The sequence below is a fragment of the Garra rufa genome, chromosome 24 (genome assembly GCF_049309525.1).
Source record: "Garra rufa chromosome 24, GarRuf1.0, whole genome shotgun sequence".
In the NCBI taxonomy this organism is placed as follows: domain Eukaryota; kingdom Metazoa; phylum Chordata; class Actinopteri; order Cypriniformes; family Cyprinidae; genus Garra; species Garra rufa.
Window position 1 is genome coordinate 21836487 of NC_133384.1, and position 11946 is coordinate 21848432.

Consider the following 11946-nt stretch of genomic DNA (forward strand, 5'->3'; position numbering starts at 1 on the left):
TCCTCCTGCTTCAGGTCCCTCCTGTTTCCTCCCTGGCTCCTCCCACCTTCGTCGCCCCCCTGGACTCTAATGACTTTGTTTGTTGTCCCCCTCCAGGGGTACCGTCCTCCGCCCAAGCCTCCTCCCTTATGTACTCTGTTTTTCCGCCCCTCTCGTTTCTTCCACGGCGCGAGGACGCGCCTTTCCGGAGGGGGGCGTGATGTCACAACCCTGTCTGTCATTGGTTTCACCCATTGTCTCCCCCTGCCATTCTGTTGTGATTTGGTTTAGCCCTATGATTAGTCTTCGTTAGTGTCATCTGTATCACCTGTGTTTTCTTGATTAGTTTGCCTTTATAAGTCTGTCTTTGAGTTTAGTCTTTTGTCGGTCTTTAACGTTATCTGGATGTGTGTGAAAGCCCTCTGTGTTCCTGCCTGTTCCTGCCTTGTTCATCTTGGAGAATTCTATTAAATTTACTGTTGATTGTTAATCTCGTCTATCGTCTCGTCTCGTCCTGCACACCCGCGTGACAGTGGCGCTATAAGAGGGAAAAAACAAAAACAGCCATAACTACACAACCGTTTGTCTTATCTACGAGAAAATCTATACACATGGCCTTGGACCGAAGTGCCACAAGCATCTATAAGGATATTTGCATATCTAAAAAAATACATGGCCGCCATAGCCCGATAAACTTTGAGCACCTGTTAGACAAGGTTAATGGAGGTTGATCAGAACGAAACTCAAAATCGATAAAAATCAGCCACTAGGTGTGATATCTAATTTCTCAAGTCCATAAACACTTGTATATTGCATTTTTTTTCCACACATACGCACAATATTCATATCAAACGATAGACCTCCTCATTGTGTGAACCACTGCTGTCAACCATTAAATGACTGGGAAGATGTACAAAACCTTTGCAAATTAGTCCTAGGTGTTTTGCTCAATCTGCAAAGAAAAATAAAACACTGCAGTGCAATTCTCTAGACTCTCTCGGTCAATCATAATCAAAAAATGTTTAAATTTACCTTTTGGCAAGCTATTAAAGGATCATTTAGAAAAGGGGCCTGTCCGAATACACACAAAACCAAAACTCAAAATTTCATGAAACCTGGTGAGCACATGCGACAGGCGATTCTAAACAAGCATGCAAAATTTGAGAGAGATCAGACCATAGCTGGCACCATAACAGTCATAAATGTTAAAAAAAACATATTTCTATGGTAAATTACCTGGATTTGCCAAAAAAAATGCTTTTTTAAATCAATGATTTGGAAATAGGCATGCAAAATAAAATGTAATGTCTTTTTAGTATGTGCAGTGCAATTCTCTGGACTCTCTAGGTCAATAATTATTAATGTTTTTTGTTTTTTTTTTATTTACTTTTTGTCAAGCTATAATGGGCTCGTTTAGAAAAAGGGCCAGTTTAAATATACCCAAAAGCCTATAAAGCCTAACCAAAGCTCAAAACTTCACGAAACCTGGTGAGCACATGCGGCAGGTGATTCTAAACAAGCGTGCAAAGTTTGTTACATCAGACCACAGCTGGCACTATAACAGTCATAAATGTTAAAAAACATGTTAAATTACCTGGATTTGCCAAAAATGCTAAATCATTGATTTAGCTGGTTACAGGCTTGCTAAAAAATATGTAATGTAATGCTTAAATGCCTTAAAGCTCTTAAACCCCGGTAATCACTGCTTGTAGCTATATTTTACAGTGTTTTCAGTGCTTACTAATCTAATTGCCTCTGATTGGTGTGTTTTCAGCGCTGACTAATCTATGGACCTCTCATTTGCCAATGCAGTCCTACGTTCAACAGAAACGCATTTGAATGGTTATAAGGCTCAACACTGTACAAAACAACATGTAAAAGCAATCTGAAGAAGTGTGAGTGAATCTAAATGTAATTTCGTGAATTAACACTTTTCATTCATTTTCACATTTCATATTAATTACGACAGCTGTAATACATTGCTTAATTGTGCAGGGGCATTTTTAACACTTTGTCACAAATTTATGGAGCATTTTTGTTTATTTTGGTGGCATTTTTGGAATAGTATCCGACCCTGAAGTGGGTATTACTGGTGTATTTTTTGTTGTGTGTAAATATCTTGAGTTCGTGTTAACCACAGACCAGATTTCAGGCATTTAACCAAAAACTTGGTTGACTTCAGGATGACTTAACCAGAAGTACCAATGCTTACTTGTTTTTGGGGTTTGGCCTACAAATATATATATATATGCCTGCAGCACTAGAGAAGGAAAACAATCGCAGCTTTCGTTTCATGCCAATTTGAAAGGATTAGTTTTCTTCAGTCGAAAAGAAATTAAGATTTTTGAGGAAAACATTCCAGGATTTTTCTCCATATAGTGGACTTCAAAGATTCCCAATGGTTTTAATTTCCAAATTGCAGAGCCGATTGGTAAATTTCCTAAAAAAATACATATATTTTAGTACTTTTTAACCACAAATGCTCATCTTGTCGAGGTAGTGCAAGACGAGCATTTGTGGTTAGAAAGTATAAAAACTTGTATTTTTCTTTGAAAATGACCAATCGTTTTGTTAGATAAGACCCTTATTCATCAACTAGAATCATGTAGAATGCTTTAAACCTGCACTGAAACTGCAATTTGGATCTTCAACCCATTGAGAAACTTTGAAATCCACTATATGTTGAAAATCCTGGAATGTTTTCCTCAAAAACCTTAATTTCTTTGCAAGAAAAGAAAGAAAGACATGAACATCTTAGATGACATGGGATGAGTAAGTTATCAGTTTTTTTTTTTTATTCTGGAAGTGATCTAATCCTTTAAGCTACAGGAATGTCAGCCTAGGTATAGTAATAGTGATGTTCCCTTTAGCAAAAATACACAAAGACACATCATTTTTGTTTAAGAAACATAAACAATGGTTTACATTTCTACAGAAAATTATGATGAAAGCATTTAGTGAATTTAATATTTTCTTTCAAAGCATGGTTTTGCACCACTAAATTCTCATTCGTAGCAGCGTGTTTAGGTTGCAAAGAGCAGAAATCCAGAAAAAACAGTATCGTCGTCTTCATCTGCATATAACCCATTAAACAGCAGTTTATCAGCCACTTGCAACCACACTTTGTCTCCAACTTTCAACTCTAGGACTGCTCCACCGCCAGCCTGGTCCTCCCCGCCTTGGTAGGTGTCCATAGTGTAGATCACTCGCTGACCATTCTTCATCAGGACCACTTTCACATTGCGAGAAAACACAGTGATATGATAGGTGAAAAAATACACTCCGCTGATAACACAAGTGAAGCGGCCGGTCTCAGGATCGTAGTGTCCCTGACTATTATAGAGGATGCTATCAAAGCGAATTGGAGCATTAGCGGCGGGTAACTTGGTGCTTTCGCTTAGTCTAGCAGAGAAGGCACTTTTTGGTATCTCGGGCATGTCCCCCTTTGGACCTTGCTCCCCGATGTCGCCTTTTGACCCTTTCTCACCACGAACGCCAATGCTGCCTTTGACACCTGGGTGGCCGATTTCACCTTTTGGGCCCGGTCGCCCTGGGGGCCCCAAAGGACCTTGTATGCCCTTGTCTCCCTTATAGCCGATGTCTCCTTGTGGTCCTTCAGGGCCTGTTGGACCCACGTCCCCTTTGATGCCCTGTTGTCCTGGCAAACCAAGTTCTCCCTTCTGACCTTTTAAACCCAGTGGCCCTGAGAAGCCTTGGGGCCCCATTTTGCCAGGTGGGCCCCTTTCTCCATTGTCTCCACGCTTGCCCTTCGCACCAGCTATGCCAAGAACACCTAAAAAAAACATGATGATAATAGCAATAGCCAAATGAATTTTGAATATTTACTGTTTTCTACTCATGTGAATTGCTTTCATACATTTCAAAACATAAGGGCTGAAAACTACCAGACTGAATATAAAAAATAAATAAATGTATAATAAATAAGTACATTTATATATACACACATTATGACAAATATATTTTTTAAATATGTGCTAAATATAATTTTTTTTTTTTCATTTTTAAATATATAAAAATGAATCCTTAAAACATATTTTAAAAGGCAGGCAAGAAAATACATTTCCAATCATAAGATACATTTTGGGTTCATAATTTTTTTTTTAAATATATTATGGCCAATACAAATATATTTTAGCTATATTTTAGAATGTATATATTTTGAAATAATTAAATACTACTACTACTACTACTAATAATAATCATGATCATCATAATAATTGAAATACATTTATATACACACATTATAGCCAAAATGTATTTTAAATATGTGCTAAATATAAATATGGAGAGTAATATTTAATATAAATAATAAAATAATAAAATTTCCCATCTTAAAATACATTTTGTTAATACATATTTTTTTGTAATATATTTTTATAAAACAAAAATATAATAAATCAGAAGTAAATATATGAGGAAATATAAGTAACTAAAAGTTATCAAAATATATTTTTATGTAAATATATTTTAAATTTCTATTTATTATCACTACTATAATCATTATATATATATATATATATATATATATATATATATATATATATATATATATATACATGCTAAATATAAATATGGAGGGTTAAGATTTTTTTTTTTTTTATATTTTTCACATTTTTATATTAGGAATATGTCTTGCCCATTTTAGCTATATTTTAGATTTTTTTTAAACAAATAATTAAATACTACTACTACTACTAATATTAATAATAATAATTATTATATATACACACACATTATGGCCAAAATATATTTTAAATATGTGTTAAATATAATTGTGGAGGGTTACGTTTTTTTTTTTTTTTTTAAATTTGAAAATATATGTAATTTAAACCTTAAAAAATATACTTTAAAGGGCAGGCAAAAAATATTTTTTAAATTTAAATTTTTAATCTTAAAATACATTTTGTTAATAAAAAATGTATTTCTTCAAATATATAACGGACAATACAAATATATTTATATTGAAAATATATAATAAATGGCAAGTAAATATATGAGAACCTGTAAGTAGCTTAAACTTATAAAACATATATTTATGTAAATATATTTTATTATTTTTACATTAGAAATAGGTTCTGCCCATTTTAGCTATATTTTAGAATTTAAATAATACTACTGCAACTACTACTACTATAACTACACTAATAATTATATGAATAATTAAATACAAACTGTATGTGCTAAATATAAATATAGAGGGTTAAAAAAATTAATAAAAAAATAATGCATAAATATGAAATAATACTACTACCACTAATAGGAATAATAATGAAATGAAAATAATGATAATAATAAATGAATATTTACCAGGTTCTCCTTTATCTCCCTTTGGTCCATCTTTACCAGCTGTGCCGCATGTTCCTATATCACCTTTAGAAAACAAAAACAGTTGCATTTTTGGCATGTATTTTATGCTTTCACACTTTCATTCCATGCAGGGACATCAAAAGTCTATTAATCTGACAAACCAAGCTTGAACTTTAAAATCTAAATGTCAAATAGTGCTGCAAACATCCTTCCACAGAATTGTTTTACAGCATTGTTTAATTTGTGTACCTATCTGACCTCATAACTTAGCCCAAAGGTGACTGATTAACCGGAGTCAAACGTTTTGCTTTCATTCTTACCTCTATCTCCTTTATCACCTTTGGCCCCGTCTCTGCCATCACGGCCTGGCATTCCATTGTGTCCCGGGTCTCCGGGGATCCCGGGGTGACCGTACACACAGACGGTATTTTTGTCAGAAACGCTCTGCTCTGCAGCATTGACCAATACAACTAGAAAAAGCATACAAATCTGTGTGGGAAAGAGCATGGTCCTCTTAAGCACTTCAACAGCTCGAGTCCAAAAACAGTCTCTGTGTTTGAAGAAACTTAATGTGCACAAGATTTTTCAGTCTTGGCACATTGCAAACCTGCAATTTCATTGGTTAGAAAGTCCTGGTTTAGATTACTTATTTTACCCAAATATGTTACACATCACCTGTGTCCTCCAATTGTAATTCCTTTATGTATTTTAGTTTAGATAATAATCAACCTGAAACATGCTATTGCCCAATCTATATTAGCATCGAGCTTTGCTAACAAAACCCATTTATATTCATTATATTGTGGAGTAGGGCTAATATTAAACTGAACAAACCCTCATTAAGTCAGTCATTTCCATGAGGGCTTTGGGATTTTATGTGACAGAGCAATTGATTTGGTTGCTTTAGAAATGTTACTGAACAGTCATAAAGTCAGTCTAAAGAGCATCATGCAATTCATTGCTTAATGCATATGGTAGCTCCTTACTCCATCTTGATTAAATTTCCACTTCAGTGACACTGCAAATGCAATCCGACGCATCCCAGTGCTTGACCTTATGAATCCATTTGGCTTTAAGCTTTTGAAATATGTCATGTGCCTCCTCCCCCTCTGAAACATAAAGGTTTCAATTAGAGCTAAAAGGTTTCTACAGCCATTTAGGAGAAACTACAGCAGAGCTTCAATGTGCAAACGCCTTCGGAATATATAGATAGCCTATATGAACTTATATATAGGTATCGCTAAATTAAATATATAGTTTATTACAGCTGAAGTCAAAAGTTTACACACCTTGCAGAATCTGCAAAATGTCAATTATTTTAACAAAATAAAAGAGGGATCATACAAAATGCATGTGAATTTTTATTTAGTACAGACCTGAATACGATTTTTCACATAAAAGACATTTACATATAGTCCACAAGAGAAAATAATAGATGAATTTATAAAAATTGCCCTGTTCAAAAGTTTACATACACTTGATTCTTAATGTGCTGTTACCTGACTGATCCACAGCGGCATTTTCTATTTATTTAGTGATCGTTGTTCATGAGTCTCCTGTTTGTCCTGAACAATTAAACTGCCCGCTGTTCTTCAGAAAAATCCTTCAGGTCCCACAAATTCTTTTTTTTATTTTTATTTTTTTTTAGCATTTTTGTAAGCATTATTTCAGAAGGTTCAAATGCTCACTGATGCATTTATTTTAAAGATCAGGGTACATTTAACTTATTTTGTCTTCTGGGGAACATGTAAGTATCTTTTGTAGCTTCTGAAGTGCAGTACTAAATAAAACAAAATATGATATTAGGCAAAATAAGAAAAAAAATTGCACATTGACTCATTTTGTTGAAAAGTTTACTCCCCTGGCTCTTAATGCATATAGTTTTTTCTAAAGCATCAGTGAGTGTTTTAACCTTCTGCAATAGTTGCATACGAGTCCGTCACTTGTCCCCAGTGTGAAAAGATGGATCTCAAAAGCATACAGTCACTGTTGGAAAGGGTTCAGATACACAAAAATGCAGAAAAACAAAAGAATCTGTGGGACCTGAAGGATTTTTGTGAAGAACAGCGGGCCGTTTAATTGTTCAGGACAAACAAGGAACTCATGAACAACTATCACTAAACAAAAAAACAAAACCACAGATGTGGATCATTCAGGTAACAACAGTATTAAGAATCAAGAGGATGTAAACTTTTGAAGAGTATTTTTTATATATATAAATTCGACTATTATTTTCTCTTGTAGACTATATGTAAACATCTTTTATGTGAAAATGTCTTATTTAGGTCAGTACTAAATTAAAAACAACATGCATTTTGTATGATCCCTCTTGTTTTGCTAAAATAATTAATATTTTGCAGATTCTACAAGGTGTATGTAAACTGTATATTATAGACTTGATCCCGCTGACGCAAAAATGAAAATAATTCTTTATAATGTTGCAATAACAGTTGTAAGTGATGTTTAGTTTCTTACACAGACAGTTGTTTTTTGTTTTTGTATCTGATGAGAAGCAGTTAGGTTAACTCACTTGCCGAAATTTAATTTCCAAACCCAGTCATTTCAACAGGAATTTGTGCGATAAAGTACTCACTCAGGTTTTACTTGTATTTAAGTTGGTTACGTGAATTCGGTGTCTTGACCATCAGAAAGCTCGAATGCTATTGTGCTAATTTTGATTAGAAATTGGGCGGGTTGTGTTATGAAAACCTGGCAACCTTCCACTTTTGGAATCGCTACGCCATTGATTATGATTGACAATATACTGTAACATCAATAACTTTCTTAATCTGTAAAGGACTACAAGCACTACCCTTAAGCTAAAGTATACCTAAAGAGAGAGTTCACCCAAAAATGTAAATTATGTAATTAATAGTGTTTTCACAACATAAACAATGCCACTAAATCAAATGAAACTCACATATTTTACCAATTATTGCAGCTGAAAATGGTCAATGCTTCTCTTTTGGGCTGTGCTTGTCGTTCGGACCGAGAAAAACATTCGGAGTTCTTATAAATAGTTAAAAGTTATAACAAATCAAGGGGAAGAGTGCAAAAAACTGCCTGAGGAACAAAAGGCCTTCAATCTGAACCAGGATTTTCAAGGCAAGAATCTTATTTCCAGTCAGGTAGGTGAAATATTAGGCTAATATCTTAATTATTACTGCTTGTACGTATCTTTGCCCCCTATTAACTTTAGTTTGTCAAAATATTGTGCCTTTTCCTGCTTACTAAGTCCTTCTCTATATGATTTAGCAGCTTCCACACATTTTTTACATGGTTTAGCATAAATGAGCATATACAACATGTTTTTTTAACAGCACCAACACGAATGTTCAACGTGCAGCAGAATTAAAATTTTTGGGTGAACTATCCCTTTAAAACATTGTACAACATTCTTTAGGCTTAAATTCATTTGAAAACAAACAACACATTAACCTCATGTTAACATACCAATTTATTAAACATTTACATTAAACATGGTCACCAAATCTAAGCTTATTATGAAACTGACATGGAATGTTCACACACAACAACAATGAACAACACAAATTAACATATTTCTAGATTTATAACTATTAGTAATCTGCATACAGTACGTCTGGTTAGTATGTGCATTGACATCCTTAACGTTTTCAGTTTTGAAAACAGAACTGATCGCAATAACAACAGGTGCAATAGAGTATCAGCAAGGGCAAACATTTGTCCTTTACTGTACATTCAAACACTATGTAAACTAGCAGACTGTTACAGTTGCTGTCTGTTATTTGGTATATTAACACTGTTCGCTCAGAGAGAATAAGGCAGTTGTTTTGACTTGCTTAGATAAAACTGTCTTTGCATACATTTACAAATAAATAAATAGATTTTATCACAAGCTGAGCAAACCAAACTTAAAATAGATTAATCTAGCATGCTCTAATATATTAAAACCTCTATACTTCAGTTACTAAGACTCTTCTTCATTAAATAGATGCACCATCAAGGAACACTGCTTGGTAAGGGCTGGGTGAGAGGGTTTAAGGTCTTCAGGGTGTTTAGGCAAGTTGCGCTAGTAGTTTTACATAATCTGCCGATGCATGCCGTAACCAGTCATGCCAGACTGAGATGCCCCACGGTTACTGCCCATCTGTAAGCCAATCAGATTTTGACCCTGCCGCAACTGCTCCTCAGAAAACTCTCGCCGGTTGCCTTGAGATTTCCTGTCACACGAGATCAAAAGGAGTTCACATGGCACTGAGACACAACAAAGTCTATTCAAGTCCAACCAGACACTATGAATTAGTCTGGCTATGAGCTTTATGGGAATTGTCTTGCTCACCTGTGAAACCAGTCCCGGTTACCTCGGTAAAGTCCATCGTCTTTTGTAATAGCGACACTACCCAGGGCCATTAGAGTTCTCTGGACGGCTGCCATGTCTTTTCCTTTAACCAAGGGAACCAACAAGCACTGAAGTGATTTTGGCTACACACCAAGAACGCAACTTGAAATGCTTTCTAGGATGATGTACTGTAGCATGCAAGGCCTGGCTGATTAAAAGCAATCTTTCAAAACTATTCAAACTCAAACATTAATTTTCTACAGCGGTTTGCTTTTACAAGCACCATGCTTATTCCGAAGTCCATGAAGTGCTGTTATAGAACTTATAAAAGCTCATTTTACTGTACCTTCCCACAAGTCCACTGTCTGAAAAATGTCTGTGGTTATTACTCCATACGCTTCTGCTGCCTGCAGGAACTGGGAGATCTTTTCCATCTGCTTAAAGGCCATCTGAGTCTCTGGGATCTTCTTAATAGGCTCCTTACCACGCGGATACAAACTGTTAATGAGTCTGCAGAGGATCTGCAGATGGGGACGAAAGGGGGAGATAAAGATAAATAAAAGATGAATGGAATCATGTTGGTGTGATATTGTCAAACTGGTGTTTACTCACAGTGCCGTCCATTAACCAGGTCTGAAAGTTTTGCTTCCCCGGTTGTGGTTTCTCTATATTTCCTCCACACTGAGCGACAATCCAGTCCACCAGTCGAGACTCCAGGTCTGTGTCATACTTCTGCTCGATCTTCTCCTGTACCTCACGGCTCAGTCCGTAACTGGGTCCTCGGTTCGCCATTGTTAAGTTAATTAATTCTAAGTCTTTACCCAGTATATCTAGAAACAACAACAACAAATTTAGGGTGTGTTCACACTTGTACTTCGGTTACTTTGGTCTGGACCAAAAAGGCAAATTCTACATTTGGTCCTGGTCCACTTAGCGTTCACACTAGCATTTTTAGATAAGATACCGAACCTAAAGGCATAGTAATACGTTCACAACCTGGTTGGTGGGGTTGAATGACGTATATTTCGTGGTGGAACTCACCGAACACTCCAAACAAAAGGAAAAGCTGGGTTCGACTTAAAGGAACACTCCACTTTTTTTGGAAATAGGCTCATTCTCCAACCCCCCCACCGAGTTAATAAGTTGATTTTTTATCGTTTTGAAATCCATTCAGCCGTTCTTCTGTTCTGGCGATATCACTTTTAGCATAGCTTAGTATAGATCATTATCCTATTAGACCAATAGCATCGCGTTCAAAAATGACCAACGAGTTTCGGTATTTGTCCTATTTAAAACTGGTCTCTTCTGTAGTTATATCGTGTACTAAGATTGGCAGAAAATGTAAAGATGCGATTTTCTAGGCCGATAAGATTAGGAACTAAACTCCCATTCCGACGTAATAGCCAAGGAAGTTTGCGGCCGAAGCAGGAGCAGTAATATCACGCAGCACAACGTGACAAACTGCATGCACAGGGAGCGTTCCTCGTTGGAATACCTAGCTGGGAACTAATTTTAGCCGCTGTGTGATATTACTACGCCTGCTGCGTCCATATTACGGCAGCAAACTTCCTTGACTATTACGCTGGAATGGGAGTGTAGTTCCTAATCTTATCAGCCTAGAAAATCGCAGCTTTACATTTTCTGCCAATCTTAGTACATGATATAACTGCAGAAGAGTCAAGTTTTAAATAAGACAAATACTGAAACTCATTGGTTATTTTTGAACGCGATGCTATTGGTCTAATAGGATTCAATGATCTATGCTAAGCTGTGCTAAAAGTGATATCGCCAGAACAGGAGAACGGCTGAATGGATTTCAAAACAGTAAAACTCAGCTTATTAACTTGGGGGGAGTTGGAAAATGAGCCCATTTCCAAAAAAAGTGGAGTGTTCCTTTAAAGCGGCGCTGTGGGTGTATGAAATCAAACTACCCATTCACTGATTGGTCTGCTAATCGCTGCTTTAAGACGAATACACGCAATGCCCTCTGCTGGACTAAGCTCTCTCATTGTTGCATGTATATGATTTTATTTTCACCACCTGTGAACTCATAAAGAGCTCATACAGGGCACTTTACCTCCTCGTGCTCTACGTTTGCCCTCTGCTCATTTTGTTTTGGATACACTGCTTGTTCCCTTCGTAAAATCTTGTCGCATAGCGTCACATCTTGTCATTACTTCCTGGTTTTGGTTCGTTTAGAAGTATTTGGTCTGTGTTGCATTCATATTTAATTCGAATCGTACCAGAGTTAGTTTGGAAGTGGACCGAGACCTATCCTTTTAGCAGCATCGGTCCGCTTGTTTGGTGCACACCTAGGT

General features: G+C 36.0%; 3 protein-coding genes across 3 annotated transcripts in view; all 3 read right to left on the minus strand.

Moving 5' to 3' along the window:
* Positions 1 to 2771: 2771 nt before the first annotated feature.
* On the minus strand, positions 2772 to 5845 carry c1qtnf9 (C1q and TNF related 9). The gene is made up of 3 exons (XM_073831177.1): positions 5628 to 5845; positions 5308 to 5370; positions 2772 to 3772 (listed from the first exon to the last, which is right to left on the minus strand). The coding sequence occupies exons 1-3, from the start codon at positions 5812 to 5814 to the stop codon at positions 3003 to 3005; spliced, it is 1020 nt and encodes a 339-aa protein (XP_073687278.1). The 5' UTR covers positions 5815 to 5845; the 3' UTR covers positions 2772 to 3002.
* A 2906-nt stretch (positions 5846 to 8751) lies between these two features.
* On the minus strand, positions 8752 to 10749 carry tagln3b (transgelin 3b). Its single transcript, XM_073831001.1, has 4 exons — positions 10241 to 10749; positions 9975 to 10149; positions 9629 to 9731; positions 8752 to 9509 (listed from the first exon to the last, which is right to left on the minus strand). Exons 1-4 carry the CDS (start codon positions 10418 to 10420, stop codon positions 9368 to 9370), a joined length of 600 nt encoding a protein of 199 aa, XP_073687102.1. The 5' UTR covers positions 10421 to 10749; the 3' UTR covers positions 8752 to 9367.
* LOC141300244 (acyl-coenzyme A thioesterase 9, mitochondrial-like) overlaps positions 10446 to 11946 on the minus strand; it is a 6220-nt gene continuing 4719 nt past the window's right edge. Inside the window, exon 11 of the mRNA XM_073830569.1 lies at positions 10446 to 10458. Coding sequence (XP_073686670.1) covers positions 10446 to 10458 — 13 coding nt within the window. The remainder of the gene's footprint in view (positions 10459 to 11946) is intronic.